Source organism: Melitaea cinxia, chromosome 2 (assembly GCF_905220565.1).
Source record: "Melitaea cinxia chromosome 2, ilMelCinx1.1, whole genome shotgun sequence".
Lineage (NCBI taxonomy): Eukaryota > Metazoa > Arthropoda > Insecta > Lepidoptera > Nymphalidae > Melitaea > Melitaea cinxia.
In genome coordinates, this window is record NC_059395.1 from 6,053,669 (window position 1) to 6,072,793 (window position 19,125).

The 19,125-nt window shown below is 36.7% G+C and overlaps 1 protein-coding gene across 1 annotated transcript; it reads left to right on the plus strand.

Annotated features, from left to right (window-relative positions):
* Positions 1 to 1,558: 1,558 nt before the first annotated feature.
* LOC123663371 (pre-mRNA 3'-end-processing factor FIP1) lies at positions 1,559 to 17,491 on the plus strand. The gene is made up of 9 exons (XM_045598063.1): positions 1,559 to 1,708; positions 2,168 to 2,383; positions 4,817 to 4,997; positions 5,478 to 5,612; positions 6,830 to 6,900; positions 13,331 to 13,458; positions 14,902 to 15,220; positions 15,864 to 15,931; positions 16,936 to 17,491. The coding sequence occupies exons 1-9, from the start codon at positions 1,559 to 1,561 to the stop codon at positions 17,087 to 17,089; spliced, it is 1,422 nt and encodes a 473-aa protein (XP_045454019.1). The 3' UTR covers positions 17,090 to 17,491.
* Positions 17,492 to 19,125: the final 1,634 nt, after the last annotated feature.

Consider the following 19,125-nt stretch of genomic DNA (forward strand, 5'->3'; position numbering starts at 1 on the left):
TTTTTTGAACCCTCATAACTTGGATTTGGATTATACCGGATAAACAAAATTCTCAGGATATGATGTCAATAGTGGACTTATTAATCATATAAAGTTTCAATTGCATAGCTCTTATACTTTAGATTTTATTGATATCTAAAAAACCCCGATTTCGTCACTCACTGATGATCATCAAAATTCTTAGAGTACTTCCTGAAGTCCCAGAAAGCTGAAATTTGGTATGTAAGCTAGTATTAGTACACAAACAAAAAAAAAATCTAAAACTTGGAACTTTTACCCCCTAACCCCTTAAAATAGGGGATGGAAGTTTGTATGAGACTTCCGCAAATTTTGATGCTAGAAGTCTGAAAATTGATATAGGGACTCCTTGTTACTCCTTGTTATAAATAATAATAATAAAATACATAAAAAACAAAAATCGGTTATTAGATAAATATTGACTTTAGTAGTATTAAAGCACAACAGGCAGCTATAGTCGAATATAATCGCCTCAAAGCCAAGTATCGCCCTGATCTATCGCTTATTACAAACAGTAAACCAATTAAGAAAAAAGGCAAAGATAGAGAGTAATCTATGAAAAAAGGCACCTCTGATTTGCAAGAAATACACCCCAAAACAAAGAAAGAAAAAATGAACAAAATACCAAAATATTGTCATAAGCAACTTACAAAAAGAAGTGAAATCCCAACAAAAACATTTTCATGTAAAATGTTGCCAAGACGAGATCATATGGCTCACACTGTCAAAAAGTTATCAGATCTCATGTAGAGCCAAGCTTCTAACTCTACACGCCCTAACTCTACAAGCCCTAACTTCACAAACTCTACACCTAAGTCAAAATATGTGGCTTGGCCGTTTCGCTACCGTCACGTGGGCGTAAGGCGAAAAATTTATATATATATATAAATTTAATACATATATATTCTCTTTTTATTTTTATTTGTATTATATGTATATCAATTATTCTTCTTCTTTTTATTTTTTCTTTAATAGAACTATTGTATAACAGAAAAGTAATAAACAGTGAATAAATTTTTCGCCTTACGCCCACGTGACGGTAGCGAAACGGACAAGCCACATATTTTGACTTAGGTGTAGAGTTTGTGAAGTTAGGGCTTGTAGAGTTAGGGCGTGTAGAGTTAGAAGCTTGGCTCTACATGAGATCTGATAACTTTTTGACAGTGCGAGCCATATGATCTCGTCTTGGCAACATTTTACATGTAAATGTTTTTGTTGGGATACTTATATACGAAAAAATTTTCGTTTTCCGTTTCGTAAAAAAAATTGACATTTCTTAATGTATATTCATATATTGTGTGTGGACTGTGGACCAATGTGTGGACTGGAGTGGACCATAGATTATACACTTATATACTGGTAGTGTGGACTGTGGTCTCCGGTAGGAGTAAGTGTAATAGTGTTCTGTGACTCTGGCATTTCAATATATCATTTCGCATTTATCAAACTAAACAAAATTTGGACATACTCGATGTTGATTATTTCAATTTGATAAGCAATCGATTTGATAAGGAATCGAAGGCTTAAGTGTCAAACAAAAATGGCAGAAGCTGGAATAGAAACACCTCCAGCAGATGAAAATGATGATAACTGGCTGTACGGAGACTCCAACAATGATCAAAACGAGACAAAAGCCCCCAGTGTAAGCGACAAGGATCAGCAACAAATTAACACTTCGGATGAACTTGCCGTAAGTTTTGATTGATTGATTGATTGGTTTAATGGCTTTCAGTTGTGCCAAAGTAGCACGGTTGATTCCGCCAATGTCACGTAGAGTGGAGAACACACGAAGGAGATTAATTGGTCGGTGCAGTAGAGATAACAGTCTCTATTTAATTTTGAAAACAGTCTAAATAGTCAGACTTTCATTGTTACACCATAACCTAAAACAACATAAACATTTAATGTTAAACTAAGACTACAGCTGTTAGTAACTAAACTATTACAAAATAATTACACTAGGACAGACACATGATTTATTTACAACTTAATTTTATTTATTTCAAAATATTTACACAAAAATCTACAATAGGGACTGCCGTAAGTTTTGTGGAACTAATTTGCCACTTAACCTCATTTAATATTATTTGTGTAATAAGAAATAATCAAATGTATTGTAATAATTTTGTAGGACATTGATTATAAAGAGACTGAAGAGACTGAAGGTAATGAAGTCACCAACGACGACTCTCATTTCAACGATGAACACTTTGGAGAAGTGGATCGTGAAGATCAGGATCAAACGAATGGAGACGCCGACAGCCAGGACAATGGGGATTCGGATTCAGATGATAGTGACGACGTTAAAGTTACTATTGGCGAAATTAAATCGGGGCCACAAGCTTATGCCAGTTTAAATATTAAGGTGAAAAATATTTATTAGTATATAAAAACCAGCTATGTCCAATTTGTTTTTCACAAAATGTTTAACAAATTTCTATATCAGTGATAATTCTGAAAAATAGTTCAACAATATTTTAATAACTTTTACACAAAATTGTACATTTTAAATCTGACGATGCTTTGGTGCAACGGTCACAGCACTGGTTTGTGGCTGTGGCGCTGGTGGTTGGGGGTTCGATCCCTGCACATGACAAACATTTGTATTGATCATACAGATATTTGCCGTGGACAGGGTGTTGTGTTGAAGAGCATGCTGAGCCGGCGGTCCCGGTTGTTATTATAAATACCCGATAGCGATTGTTACTCATAGTAGGGAACATATCCGCACAACCCGCAGTGGAGCAGTGTGATGGATTAAGCTCCAATTCTTCTCCTATATGAAGAAAGACACCTATGCCAACAGTGGGATGGTACAGGCTGAATGCATAAACATTTAGAGAACTATTTAAACTAATTTTTATTGCATACATACAAATGCTGTTTAATTATGAATAATGTCAAAACAAAAATATTTTTAAATGTGAAAGCTTTATAATGTTTTAGCTTTCATGGTTACTATTAATACTTTTACTAATTTTTATTTATTTATAATAATATAATAATAATAATAATAACATTTATTTCAGGACTAGCCCATATAGTGTTAGTAACAATATTTCTTATAACCTAGTGTTAGTACAGAAAATTTAAGATGGAAAATTTATAACCTTTTTATATTTACATTCTATTACATTATTCATATTACATGGAGCTTTATCCAATGTCGCAGCATAGGACTCTCCCATCGATCTACAAACACTTTCAGAATACTATTGTATATAACATGATTGTCATTTTGAAAGACATAATTTTAAAATTAAATATTAGTTTTAATTAGTGATGTGCCGGATCGTCAAAAATGTATATCTGTGGATACAGATCCGGATATGGATATTTAGTGTCAATATCCACGGATATGGATATGGATCTTTATTTACTCACTCAGTTGGTGTCGGCGCGTGACCTGAAAACATTGACGTCATGCCCGCTGTACGCCACAGTGGGTAGGACAGATTTAAACATGCATTGCGCGCGTATTTTTTTGTTAACCGACTTCTTAAAAAGGACGAGATTCTCAATTCGCCTGTATTTTTTTTATGTATGCTACCTCAAAACTTTACTGAATGGACCGATTTCGATGATTATTTTTTTTTTTTATCGAAAGGTGGTGCGTGTCACGTGGCCCTATTAAAATTTAATTGAGATTTAACTTGTACTTTTTAAGTTATATTTAATAATACGTATTTACTGAACTATTTTTTTCCTCGATTTACGTTTGTATTATACCGCATAACTTTTTACTGGGTTCACCGATTTTAATAATTCTTGTTTTAATCGAGAGCTGGTGCTTGTCTTGCAGTTTCATTTAAATTTGATCTAGATACAATGAGTAATCTTTGATAACGCGTATTTATGTAACGGCGTATGATTCTTGTTTTAATTGAAAGCTGCTGCTTTTAAATTTGATCGATATCTGATAACTACTTTTGTAATAGAAGTCGGTTTTTTTTCGTTTGCGAGAAACACAATTATTTAGCAACCAGGTCCAGGAAACGCCGGGAATCTAAAAAGCTTAATAATCACAAAACTCCAAAATATAAGTTAGCTCCTGCTGTATAAATACATAAAAATTTATAACTTTATTACAGTAAAAAATGTAATTTTAGACTTTATTGAAATTGGAATTTTAAATTTCGCGCCATTACTACAAATGCTGCAATTGCTCGCAGCGCCTTTCGAAAAGCAACCCAAATAATCGTTGTTCTGAATGAAACTCAAACATTCGACAACAGATGGCGCCACTACACTTAATTTCCAAGTTGAAGGGCTGGAAAAGCCCTTATATTTTTAAAAACCCGCCCTTTAGGTTAAAACGGGAACTTTCTTGTCCCTTTATCATGCCGGGACTCCTTTTTAAGTTTTATCGGCACGCACATTTTATCAACTTAGTTTTATTATTTGTATATATCACATCACAGCAGCCTTTCGCAGTCTACTACTGGACATAGGCCTCCACAAGTTCACGCCAAAAATGTGTTTTGCCCATAGTCACCACGCTGGGCAGGCGGGTTAGTGACTGCAGGGCTGCCTTTGTCGTACCAAAGACGCTGCTGCCCGTCTTCGGCCTGTGTACTTCAAAGCCAGCAGTTGGGTGGCTACCCCGCCATCGGTCGGCTTTTTAAGTTCCAAGGTAGTAGGGGAACTGTGTTAGTCGCCTCTTACGACACCCACGGATGTCCCTTGATGCCGTAACCACACAGAATATTATATATAATGATAATGATTATGATGAAATGAGACATGACACATATTCCCTTAGCATAGATATGATATATGTTTATGTTCTAAATTATAGCGTGGAGTAGGCCTCGTAGCCGCCGGTGGAGAGAAACCACGGCCAGGTCCAGCTGCTGGAAGCAAAGTGACACTGGAAGATTTGGAAGGACCCGGAAGCATAAATGGAGTGCCAGCTCTTGAATTTAACATAGATACTATCGAAGATAAACCCTGGAATAAGCCTGGTGCTGATATATCAGGTATGGTTATCTTTTGGTTGAGATACTAAATATGAAAGAGTTTGGTTTCATAAAGTACTTTTATATTATTATAAAGCAAAGACATTATTTATTGAAATTTTACTAATAAGTTAATTTACTTGTTAATTTCCTAGGGAATTTTTTTCAATGGTTACTCTCCCAATAAAATTGCTTACCTAATATTGTAAAGAGATTTTTGAAGAGAAGTTTATGAGTTTGTTTGTAGATTTAAGTAAAGACTGATCTCTGGAGCAACTTAACGTTTTGACAATTATTTTCTTTACAAACTAAAAAGTTGTGTTAATTCTGATTTACAATATTTTGTTTCCGTAATGATAAATTACATTTGTAAATGAAGTCGGGAGAAAAAAAACTGAACTAGTGCGTGCGTGCGTACTGTAGATTATTTAACTAATAATTGAGATTACGGACAGGATAACGTCAGTGGGGTCGGCTGTGATGTGTGTCGTTCGTCCCCAGACTACTTCAACTACGGCTTCAACGAGGTGACGTGGAGCGCGTACTGCGAGCGGCAGCGGCGCATGCGCGTCAACGAGGCGGGCGTGGCGCTGCACGCCGGCCCGCCGCCGCGCGCGCCGCCCGCCGACGCGCGCCGCGCTCCCGGTACTGCGCTGCTGCATACTGACGGATATTGATGGATATTTGCACTTTACAAATATTATATTTATTTATTTATTTAACACTTTACTGTACACCATACAAATAAAATAAGCAAGCAACATTAGCAATAACTTGTAGAAAAAAAAAATGTACAAAAGGCGACCTTATTGCTTAAGAGCAATCTCTTCCAGGCAACCTTAGGGCAAAGGAGATGATATATTGACGGTGTAGGTGTAGAGTATAATTTTATAAAAAATAATAGAAAGCAACTCATGTCAACTTATATCTTTTGAAGTAAAACTTCTTTACGCACGCTTCGCTTAGGAAGTAAGCTGGTGAATGCGTGAAGAGAGCGTTACGAAAAGTGTGATGGAACGGAAGTTGAGAAGGAAATATGAGTTAGTGAAGAGTCGCAAGTTTTACTTCAGGCGTGTGGTTTTAATCACACTCGTTTTTTTCCAGTTTAGATGTTTTTCCTCGTGGAACTCCCTACCGTGCCTCGGTTAGCACGTCAAGCTTTCGGTCCCGGTTGTTATTATGAATACCTAATAGCGATCGTTACTCATAGTAGTACTGTATATACACTAACCCGCGGTAGAGCGGCGTGGTGAACTAAGCACCGATCCGAGAAAGAGGCCTATGCCTATTAGTGGATGTTATAGACTGATTTATGAATCACCATTTCTCTTGGTCACGCCATAACTTGAGAATGACATTACTGATTTCTTTAATTTTTTTTTCCAAGTTAAATGAAAATTTTGGGTCCGTCCTGTTTTTTATGTTATGCTCAAATTGTCTGATTATTTATTAAAGTACACATTTTTCTGCATGTAAATTAATCACCTCCCCTTAATCTAACGCGCTCGACTTTTTAATAATCTTATGATATCCTAGACGCATGGCTCTATATAAAGCCCCTATAATACCTGGAGGAGTACTTAACATAATGCAAGATTTCACGCCTTATGTTATGTCGCACTCGAGTAAATCCCAAAATCCCCGCTTGGCTCCCGTACTATTTACACAGTGCGAGCGGCAGTGGTGCATGCACATCAACGACGCTCCTCGGCCGCTAGGAGTATCGTACCCTTCTCCATGTAGGAGAAGTGTACGATCTATTATCGAGCAAAAAATGTTTGTTGTTCGTTGTTGTACTAACTTATAGGTAATTTTAATTTATAACTAATGATAAGTATCTCTGTTGCCTTTAGGTCCCCCAAGACATGATGAGATGCCGCCTGGAATGCCGAACAACTATCAGTCTCGTGAAAATACTATTCAGGTAAACTAACCGTTATTTATTGACTTAATACTTAATAGTTTTTATAGTGATGTTATGTGGTGTGCAGAATGTCAATTATTTAAATAATTATTTATTACTTTTTTGACATTATATTGTGGTATTATTGAAAAATGCACAGGTCATATAACTGCTGTTTCTAATTTAATTAGAAAAAGAAGCATAACACTGTGCTTGTTAATGTATAAATCGTCTAATAGATGGCGCTGATGGCAATTTAAATCGCGCTTAAACTATTTCTTTTCGATTGCACATAGTTTAAAAATTGATTTGAATAAATTAGTACGGTTCGGTAATATTATGGCGTTTCATTATACATTTCGTGGTCCTTCGAGCCGGATAAGTGTTAAGTAGTGAAAAAGTGCAAGTGTCGTGTAGTGAAGTTGTGTGGTGCAAAATTAGTGAACTGTGAAGTGACGCATAACAGGATTGCAGTGATAGTGACGGGACTGCTCTTCTTTGTTTGTGGACTTAGCGGTAACGTGAGTACAGTGGTGTTAAATCAACTTAGTCTCTGGTGAATAATCGAACTTAGAATAATTTCGTAAAGTGACTTAGAATTCTTACGTGTTGTGTGGACTTAGCGAATTCAATTATTAGGCGTTGTGTGGACTTAGAAAATTTTCAAACAAACTGGACTTAGTAAAATTATTGTTTTCAAAATTAACTGTAACAACTGTCAGTGACATAATAAAAATAGACTTTATAAATTGTGCTTGAATTGTTTTTAAACTTAAAATTACGAAATATGGCTGATATTAAAACGCAAATAGGAATTATTACTGAATTGTCAAACAAAATCATAAAGTTGTTAACTAATACTAAGAAATGTAGCCGATCCAAAATAACAAGAGGTTATTTGGACACGCGATTAGAGACATTAAACGAGTATATGGATTCATATAACAAACAATATCATTATTTTCAAACAAAATATTCGGAAAAGGAATTAAAAAGTTGTGACTTCGATTCGGAGAATAACTATAGTATTACGGAAGATGCCTATTTGGATTTAAAAACGTTGTTAAAGGATTATTTATATGAATTAGATTCTACTCATACCTCCGGTAAGAATGCTAATGACACTTCTGACTTCTCAAAATTGAAACCAAAATTGCCACCAATACCAATACCAAAATTTAATGGAGATTACAGTAATTGGATAAGTTTCAGAGATCTGTATCTATCACTCATACATAATGATAATAACTTGTCAAATATTGAGAAACATCATTACTTGAAATCTAGTTTGACCGGAGAAGCCGAACAATTGCTTCAAAATTTTAGTCTCAGTGATGCAAATTACCAAGATGCGTGGCAAAAATTAGTTGACAGATTTGACAATCAAAGAGTTATAGTAAACAATATCTTAAACCGCTTATTGAACCAAAAGAAGATGACAACGGAATCTACACAAGGTATTAAAGACTTATTAGATACTACTACTCAATGCCTCGACTCGCTAAAGAATATCAGAATTGATGTATCAAATTGGGATGCAATCATAGTGCATATAACTGTTAAAAAATTAGATACTGAATCACACAAGTTGTGGGAACAGTCCCTCGAAAACTCAACTGATATACCTACGTTTCACCAATTAACCTTGTTTTTAGAAAAAAGATTTCGCTCTATGGAAATGATATACACTCACAACCTAAGGATTATGTAAGAAAACCTATGCCGCAAAAAGTCACTAACGTCAAATCTTTTGTAACGGAAATGAAAAATGCTTGCACATATTGTTCACAGAATCATTATATTTGCCACTGTAAAGATTTTGCCAACTTAAAGGTTTCAGAACGCCAGGACTTCATTAAGAGAAACAACATATGCTTTAATTGCCTTATTAAGGGACATAATGTTTTGAACTGTAGACAGAGTACAACTTGTAAGAAATATGGGCGACGCCATCACACTCTGCTGCATTACACACCCCTCAATAAGACAGACTTATTAAGTGGTAGCTCATCTTCAACTGAAGAAAAGAGAGAACATCCTGCTTCATCTTGCAACACAGTTTGTATGAAAACTGAAACTCAGAGCCACCAAGTAATTTTAGCGACAGCTCAATTGGCTGTAAAGGCACAAAAGGGTAATACATACATCTTACGAGCGCTAATAGATCAAGGTTCTCAGGCCTCATTCCTTACTGAAGCAGCTGCACAACTATTACAACTGGACCGTATTCCTGTGCATGGCAAAGTCACTGGTGTATCCAATTCAACAGTGGTTACAATAAGGTCTATGGTGAAATTTACAATACAATCTACTAAGCAATGTACACAACCAATTGAAGTTAAAGCTTATATACTTAAAAAACTTACTTCATTACTACCTTCAAGGGAATTCGCACAAGATGCCTGGCCTTCTACAATGTCTTTAGATCTAGCAGATCCAGAGTATTACAAGCCAAGGCATATTGATATTTTGTTGGGTGCCGACGTGCATGCTGAAATAATACAAGAAGGTATACACAAACACAAGTCTCTTGTCGCAGTCAATTCTCGCTTGGGCTGGTTAATATCTGGAAGAGTCTCACAAATAGAACCACAAAAACATGATGTCATTGTCACTCACACAAAAGTTGATGTGGATCAGTTGCTCAGGCAGTTTTGGGAAATAGAAGAGCCCTTATCTCATGAGAAACCTCTCACAGAACTGGAAGTATTGTGCGAGGAACACTTTAAGAAAACTCACACTCGTACTGATGAAGGACGATATGTTGTTCACTTACCTTTTCGAGAAACTCCACCAACAGCGCTCGGTGACACTAAGCTTGTAGCGCTGCGTCGTCTGCAACAGATGGAAAAGCGTTTCACACAATCATATAACCTGAAAGAAAAATACATAAGGTTTATGGATGAATATTTAACAAGTGGACATATGGAACCTGTACCTGAAAGAGAACTTAAAACAAAAAATCAATGTTACTACTTACCTCATCATGCTGTAGTGCGACCAGAGAATATCAGCACTAAATTAAGAGTAGTGTTTGATGGAAGTGCTACACCTGTCAATGGAAAATCATTAAATGAAGAATTATTAACAGGACCTTCTATACTACAAGATATAAGGAATCTGATCACTCGCTGGAGACAACACAAAATTTGCTTGATTGGTGACATTATGAAGATGTACAGACAGATTTTGATATCAAAGGAAGACCGTGATTATCAAAGGATATTATGGCGAAAATCTCCCAAGGATCCAGTAGAAGAGTACCGACTACTTACTGTAACATATGGTACATCCTCGGCACCATTTCTTGCAATGCGTACCTTGCATCAGCTCGCTGAAGATGAAGCTGTTAACTTCCCTCAAGAATCTGCAATAATAAAATCAGATATTTACATGGATGACCTGATGACAGGAGCCTCCACCGAAGAAGATGCAATAAGGCTACAAAGTGGCTTGACAGAGCTACTTAATCGTGGTGGTTTCAAACTACACAAGTGGTCGTCTAACAGTGAATCAGTGTTGTCTAAAATCCCAAATGACGATAGAGAGTCACAAAGTGTAGTGCATATTAAGGTTCAAGGTACAATTAAGGCATTAGGTATAGTATGGAATTCACAGACAGACAATTTTGAGCTAAAATTAAACTTAGATTGTGATACTGAACTCATTACTAAAAGAAATGTACTCTCTGCTATAGCTAAGACTTTTGACCCTCTGGGTTGGTTGGCACCGGCTATCATTTGTCTTAAAATATTTATGCAAAAGCTGTGGTTAGCGGGCTTAGATTGGGATGAAGAATTGACTCCAGAGTTGAAAGCTGAATGGTTGACTTACATTGAAAATTTTGCAAATGCACAAACCATTGAGCTTCCACGCTGGCTCTTCATTTCAAATGTAACGTCTGAAATTGAACTTCATGGATTTTGTGATGCATCTTGTGTTGCTTATGCTTGTGTTGTGTACCTCAGAGTTCGGGATGGTGACAAAGTTAATATTCGTTTGATTGCTGCCAAATCACGGGTAGCTCCTGTAAAACAAGTATCACTACCTCGTCTTGAACTTTGCGGTGCAGTATTACTGGCTAGGATGCTAAGAGTATTGATACTGGAATTAAAGATTGATAAAAGTAATGTGTACGCTTGGACAGATTCTACCATCGTTTTGGCTTGGTTGCGGAAAACTCCTAATAACTGGTCTACTTTTGTTGCTAATCGCGCGGCTGAAATTTTGACTTGTACAAATAGCTCTCAATGGCATCACATTCCCTCTATTTGTAATCCTGCTGATGTAGCCTCGCGTGGAATTAATCCAATTGAATTACAGCAGTCAGAACTATGGTGGAATGGCCCTACATTTTTAAAACAACCAACTGTTATTGCAAATGATAGTCACATTCCTGAAACAAATTTAGAATTAAAAACAAAAGTACTTACTCATGTTTGTTTAAATGAAAATTTTATTGATTCTTATCTGTATAAATTCTCAAACCTTTCCAAATTAGTCCGTGTGACAGCATATTGTCAGAGATTCATACAAAATTGTAAACTTAAAGGGCAAAGGAATATTAGTTCATTTTTAACTGCAACTGAACTAAAAAGTTCATTAAATCTTTGTATTAAATTATCACAACACAAATATTTTGAAATTGAAATTGATTGTTTGTCACAAGGGAAATGTGTCCCTAAGAAAAGTAAATTGTATACTCTTAATCCTTACCTTGATAAAGATCAAATTGTAAGAGTGGGTGGGCGACTCCGCAATGCAGAAATACCTCCTTATCAAAAATCACCTATTGTTTTAAGTCACAATTGTCAACTATCCAAATTAATAACTATTGATGCTCACATAAGGACACTGCATGGAGGTCATCAACTCACATTAAACTATATAAGACAAAAATACTGGATATTTAGAGTTAAAAACTTAACCAAAATTGTTATTAAAAAATGTATTCCTTGTTTTAAACAAAGCACTGTACCTCACTTTCCATTTATGGGTAATCTACCTCACTATAGAGTACGGCCTGATCGTCCCTTCAGGACTACAGGCACAGACTTTGCAGGACCTTTTAGCTTAAAACTGTACCCAGGTAGATGTAAAAAACTTTGTAAAGCTTATATTTGTCTTTTTGTATGTACTGTAACAAAAGCCATTCACCTGGAAGTAGTAAGTGACTTGACCTCTTCTGCCTTTATAGCCGCGTTTAAAAGATTTACAGCTCGACGTGGTCACTGTAAGGATATGTGGAGTGACTGCGGTACAAATTTTGTTGGGGCTTCACGGGAATTAAATGTAGTTTTTAAAAATGTTAAATCTCATGTAGTTTCAGAAATTTCAGAATTATTAGCTAATGACCAAACAAACTGGCACTTTATACCACCTCACTCTCCTCACTTCGGAGGATTGTGGGAGTCCGGGGTGAAATCAGTAAAAACACATTTGAAAAGAGTTATTAGTCAAACTTCCCTTACTTTTGAAGAATTTTATACTCTTTTAACACAAATCGAGTCATGTGTAAACTCCCGGCCTTTAACCTTAATTAATTCTTCCTTAGATGAACCTCCATTAACACCTGGACATTTTTTGATTGGCGAACCTCCGTTCGTTGTGCCTGATGAACCACTTGAAAATGTAAAATTGAGTCCCCTTCAACGCTGGCGCATGTTACAGCAAATGATGCAAAGCTTTTGGCACCGCTGGCAAAATGAATATTTAGTTTCCCTCCAAAACCGTTCTAAATGGAATAAGGGTTGTCCAGACATAAAGATTGGTACTATTGTTCTAGTGAAAGATGATAGACTGCCACCAGGCAAATGGCTTTTGGGTCGAGTAATTGATAAACATCCAGGTGTGGATGGCATAACTAGAGTAGTGACACTTCAAAATAAAACTAAAAAGTTTAAAAGACCTATAGTCAAGCTATGCCCTCTACCCATGGACGATTGAGTGATCTTCAATATTATGATTATGAATTTAGTTGTTAATTTACTTTTGTTAATTAAGGACTAAGTCGTCCTTGGGGTGGCGGGATGTTAATGTATAAATCGTCTAATAGATGGCGCTGATGGCAATTTAAATCGCGCTTAAACTATTTCTTTTCGATTGCACATAGTTTAAAAATTGATTTGAATAAATTAGTACGGTTCGGTAATATTATGGCGTTTCATTATACAGTGCTCTTTGAAAGCTATTGCTTATTGCTGACTGTTGTTTTGGGAAGTATCGTACTTTAATTAATACACGTCAATGACTACATTAACATGACTGGTGGTAAGTGATTACCGTAGCTTATAGACGTCTGCAAACCAGAAGCATCGAAAGCTTGTTGCTGACCCTATCCCCAATCTCCCCCCAGAAGCTCTGGTCACCTTACTCACCAACAGGAACACAACCCTACCTCGTTAACCGAGTAAAGCAATACCGTTTACTTAGTTAGAGCGTGTCGCCGCAGGTGATGACGGCGGAGCGGCGCGAGTACGGGCGCACGCACGGGCGCGACGCGGCGCCGGACTACTTCAGCGCGCCGCCGCCCGAGCACTACTACCCGCCCGCGCCCTACGACGAGCCCTGGGGTACCGCTCTACCGCTCTACCGCTCTCTATCTCTAGCTCTCTCGTGACTCGCTCAAGCGCGAGTACGGGCGCACGCACGGGCGCGACGCGGCGCCGGACTACTTCAGCGCGCCGCCGCCCGAGCACTACTACCCGCCCGCGCCCTACGACGAGCCCTGGGGTACCGCTCTACCGCTCTACCGCTCTCTATCTCTAGCTCTCTCGTGACTCGCTCAAGCGCGAGTACGGGCGCACGCACGGGCGCGACGCGGCGCCGGACTACTTCAGCGCGCCGCCGCCCGAGCACTACTACCCGCCCGCGCCCTACGACGAGCCCTGGGGTACCGCTCTACCGCTCTACCGCTCTCTATCTCTAGCTCTCTCGTGACTCGCTCAAGCGCGAGTACGGGCGCACGCACGGGCGCGACGCGGCGCCGGACTACTTCAGCGCGCCGCCGCCCGAGCACTACTACCCGCCCGCGCCCTACGACGAGCCCTGGGGTACCGCTCTACCGCTCTACCGCTCTCTATCTCTAGCTCTCTCGTGACTCGCTCAAGCGCGAGTACGGGCGCACGCACGGGCGCGACGCGGCGCCGGACTACTTCAGCGCGCCGCCGCCCGAGCACTACTACCCGCCCGCGCCCTACGACGAGCCCTGGAGTACCGCTCTACCGCTCTACCGCTCTCTATCTCTAGCTCTCTCGTGACTCGCTCAAGTGCCGAGTGATTTAGTTGTCAAAATCAAAATATCTTTATTCAGATAGCCTTGAAAAGTACCTTCGAGTCGTCGTAATTATCGTTAAAAATAAAGCTACCAACGATTCGGATTGTATATTTTACAGAGAATCGGCAAGAAAGTTAAAAAAAACTGTTTTGATCTAAAACTGGTTGGTTGGTTTGTGCTCAGCTAGGTTATAAGTTCACTGTCAAAAACAAAACCAAACCTGTCACTTTTGTCGAGTTAGTTAGTGAGCAAGGTGTTATTACGTGTAAATTGTGCTTGACCAGAATGGAAAATATTTTTAATCAATTACAAGAATGCTTGCTAAATTACACACTAAATCACTAGCTTACTACAAATTGACCATTCATAACTTTAGAAAATGAAAAATGTTTGAGTCTATACCCATACTAATCATTTGTTACTCGTCCTTAAATCGAGTTTATGTTAAAATACATTTTAACATAAACTCTAAACCCCGTCTTAATTTAATTTTTAGTATTAAAAACAGTTGAGGTATTCATATAATATTTATGTTTTTGTTTGCTTATCAATTTAATGCATTTAAATTTTTTATTCTCCCTAACGTATCTCTATATAACTTTTTTTTATTCTTATTTAATTTTACACAATTTTATTTATTTATTTCAGGAAAGAAACGTAAATATTGTAAGTGGAATTATTATTTTAAAATTGTTGAGGATTTTAAGAAAAATCGTTGACATTTCTTTGGGACTAACAAAATGTATATTTACAGCTCATCCGGAACAAAGCGGCTGGGCGCCGAGTGAAATAAAGGAGTTAACTCCGGGTCCAATGGGCCCCCCTGCCATGGGTCCCCCGATGGGGATGACGCCCCCGCTAGGCCCTCCGCACAACATGCCCCCTTCTCACGTGTTGGGGGCCCCGTTCCCGCCCCAATACCGCTCGCACCTCCCACCACACCTGCATGAGCGGGACAGGGATAGAGAGCGAGACAGGGATAGAGAGCGGGACAGGGACAGGGATAGGGAGCGCCTCAGGGAGAGAGACGACAGGGATCGCAGGGATAGAGACAGGAGAGACGAGGTGTGTTTTATAATTTCAACTTCACTGGTAGCCTTTATGTCACACTACTGAGCAAATTTCTATTTCTCAATAAAGGAGAATATGTTGTCGATTATATAATTGTGTTTGCAGGCAAACGAAGAAAAACTGACTTCAATTATATCGACAAGTAATACAACGTTGGTAGACGAAAAAATAGTCAAGTAAATACGCATTATCAAAGGTTACTCCAAAAGTTGTAATCCGATCTCGATGAAATTTAAATGTGACCACATGATAAACATTGGCTTTCGATTAAATTAACAATCATTAAAATCGGTACACCCAGTAAAAAGTTATGCGGATTTTCGAGAGTTTCTCTCGATATCTCTGGGATCCCATCATCAGATCCTGGTTTCCTTATCATGATACCAAACTAGGAATATCTCCTTTCTAACAAAAAAAGAATTAACAAAATCGGTTCATAAACGACGGAGTTATCCCCGAACATACATAATATATACATATATACCATATATATATATATATATATATATATATATGTATATACGGTCAAATTGAATAACCTCTTCCTTTTTTGAAGTCGGTTAAATAAACGAGTTTAAAATTACAGCAGTTTTTTTTTTGTATAAATGTTTACACTAAGTTACTTTTATAATTCTAGGAAGAGAGAGACAGAGATAGAGATCGTGAACGTTCGCGTTCCATTAAACCAGACAGAGCGAGAGAAAAGTAAGTATTAAATTTTATAATATCCTTATAATACGATTATAAGTTTTTTGCATGAAATTAATTAATAATTCACGAGAGGAATATTTGTAATATATGGGAGAGAAGCAACTTTTACTAACATAATTGTCTACTTATTCAAAAATTAATCTGATGTGATAGATTAAATTATATGTAATGATCTTAGTTAACTGCTTATAACAGAAATCAGGATCGATATTATATTCTCTATGTGGAACAATTCAGGTCTCATACAGATATAATCAACAGATTCATCAATAGTGTATGTCTGTATGTTAATGATTATTTTTTATATATTTTGAAAAAAATAGAAAGTTCCAGGTGAGATTAAACCTTAAACCACAGGCATTCATGATATTTTCAATACAACTAGACTGGTACCCTGTACATGCGATAATGTGTTTAAGAGTGGCTGTGCAGAACTTTGTCAGTTCAATTTCACTATATCATATACTCTTGTAATGTTTTGTTGATATATGCCTTCTGTTGAGAGTTCATTCTGTACATTGTTATTTTATTAATTTCTACCGACTTATACCCGGTTACTATACCGAGAAACGGATCTTTTTTCTTACGAACCAGTACATCTATGTAAATGCTTGAATGGTTGATTAATTCTAGTGGAACAGAGACTAGTATTTTTGTAAACAGTTTATACTCATTTTTCTAAAAACGTATTAATTCGTACAAATTCAACTTAATGCTGAGGAATCGGAATCGTTCCACTAATCTAAAAAAAAAACTAGTGTGCTTTAGACCACACGACTACAGTAAAACTTCTTCAGTAATAGGCCTGCACTGTCTCTTAGATATACGAAACGTAACTGACTATGAGATTTTCTAAAATGTGTGCTCGCACCTCTCTCTCGCTCCGTTCGCCTCGCCCGATCACACTTTTCGTAACGCTCTCGTCACGCATTCACCAGCTTACTTTCCAAGTCAAGCGTGCGTAAAGAAGTTTTACTTAAAAAAAAATCTATTTCCAGATCTTACAGACGGGAACGTTCCCGCTCGAGGTCGAGACGCCACAAGTCCCGCTCGCGCTCGCCGCGGCAACGGGAGCGCTCGCGGGACCGGGACCGGGAGCGGAGCAGCAAGTCCAAGAACAAGGAGCCCAAGGACAAGGACGATGATAAATGATTCGTGTCACAACAGGATCGAATTCGTTTGGAGGCAGATTGAAATGTGTGAAAAGTTACATATAAAAGTTTATACTTTTTTTTTGTTCTTTGTCTTCAAGTTAGGGTCAAGGTTAAAGTTGCTTCGTATCTTTTCATTCTGCGTGAAAATTAAGTTTGATATCATCGTAGTCTGTTTGTTTTAAACTTAAATGTTTTTGTGATTGACTATTCTTTAATTAAGTAATTAAAACGTATATAATGTATTAAAGCTTTTGTATAATAATTATTTCACTTTCTATTCATTTTAATAAGTTTCCAAACGAATTTTTCGCTAGACCATTTTGTGTAGTACACAATACCTGTGTGGGCTTTAGTTGTAAGTTAGATTTAAAAGAATGGATTAATTAAATAATAGTTCAAAGTTATTGTTTTATTTATTGAGATATAATTTCTTGCCTAAAAGTTTCTTCTCCATATTTTTTATACTTCATCAAAGTAAGAATTTTCGTTTTACGATTTTTTTTGCGATAATTTAAGTCATGCTTAGAACAGTAAATTTAAAACTGTTGATGAAACGCGAAAATGATATACTATTTATAACTAAAATTTAATATTAAGAGATTTATTAGTAAAATTTAAATATTATTTTTTAGTTATTTAAATTTCAACAGTCATTGAATTGAAATAATTAATTAGTGACATTTGACTCCTGTCTTTTTCCGATAGTTAATGTGTTCCAATAATTTATTACAGTCATCGCAATGTCACAACAATTTGAAGTCGATAATTCTTTATTATATTGGAGCAAGTAGGTAATCAAACTCAAATTTTACCATAAATTAATAAATAGAATACATTAATAACAGGGCGCCACCAATAATTGCTCGCAAATACTTTTAATTAAATCAATGTTAATTAACTTTAAAAAAAATAACGATTGAATTGTACTCTAGCAATGTATGTAATAAATTTCAAAAACATGGTGCTGTTGCCTACTTGACCGCAACTATTCCGCAGCCATGTGTATACACTAAACAGGTTTAGATGTTTCAAGTCTTGCGCGCGATTATACGTATTATGCGTGCTCTTGTAGCTTGTATGCAACTTTTATTGATGCCTGTGGTCATCTGAGTAACATGTTTTTTCGGTTTTTTTTTGTTGCGGATATAGTCGTAGATATAAAAGTCTAGAATTTGTGCTTCACAGAGAAAATGTTTAAGAAGTCAGGTAAAATATTTCCTAATATTACAAATTATGTAAATATTATCTGAATAAATTGTTAGTATACTTAAAATTAGGTTTAGTAATATATGTAAATTATTGGATTTAAAATATACATTTCACCAAACCCCAATTCACAATTATTTCAAGACAGTAATACAGACAAATTACCATCAACGTTGAGAAATTTCAACAAGTGACCTAATAAATAATTAATACATTTTAATTAATTGTTAATGAATGTTACATGTTTAAAGTAAATTCAAATTTTATTTGATCGACTTAAAAATTGTCCGTATTTATGCAAAAAGGGACCGACAATTTTCGGTTTTTTGTTTTTTTTGAAAATACTCATCTAAAAGTGGTCTAAATTATTATACAAAAGAGAACTACGTGATTTTCCCTTTGAAAACAAGGTATACGAAAAGCAGAATGGAACCACCAGCAATAATGAACATTACATAAAAAGCAAAACCGAACCACAGTACCATGGGACATTTTTGTTAAAACAAAGAAACGATATTACTATCATGTCATTTTATACAAAACAGATCCACGCACACTTGGCACCATTATACATTATTCTATTAATAACAATTATTTTAATATACCAAATGGAACCAAGTTTCTGTGGTATGGTTATGCGTAAATTAAATATACAATTTAATTGTCTTTTTTTATGCTAAATGGAAACTCTTGAGCATAGAGGCTCTGGTCGAACGCATAAATTTGGCTTTGAAAGAGGTATCCGATTGGGTTGATGTCAACCTAGTCAAATTTAATGCTTCCAAAACGCAAGCTTGTCTTTTTACCTCTAAATGGAGTTCATTATCA

Coding starts and splice junctions, on each gene's coding strand:
- LOC123663371 (XM_045598063.1), top strand. CDS start 1,559: ATGGCAGAAGCTGGAATAGAAACACCTCCAGCAGATGAAAATGATGAT. Junction 13,459..14,901: donor GACGAGCCCTGGGGTACCGC/TCTACCGCTCTA, acceptor AACAAAATGTAT/ATTTACAGCTCATCCGGAAC. Junction 15,932..16,935: donor CCAGACAGAGCGAGAGAAAA/GTAAGTATTAAA, acceptor ATCTATTTCCAG/ATCTTACAGACGGGAACGTT.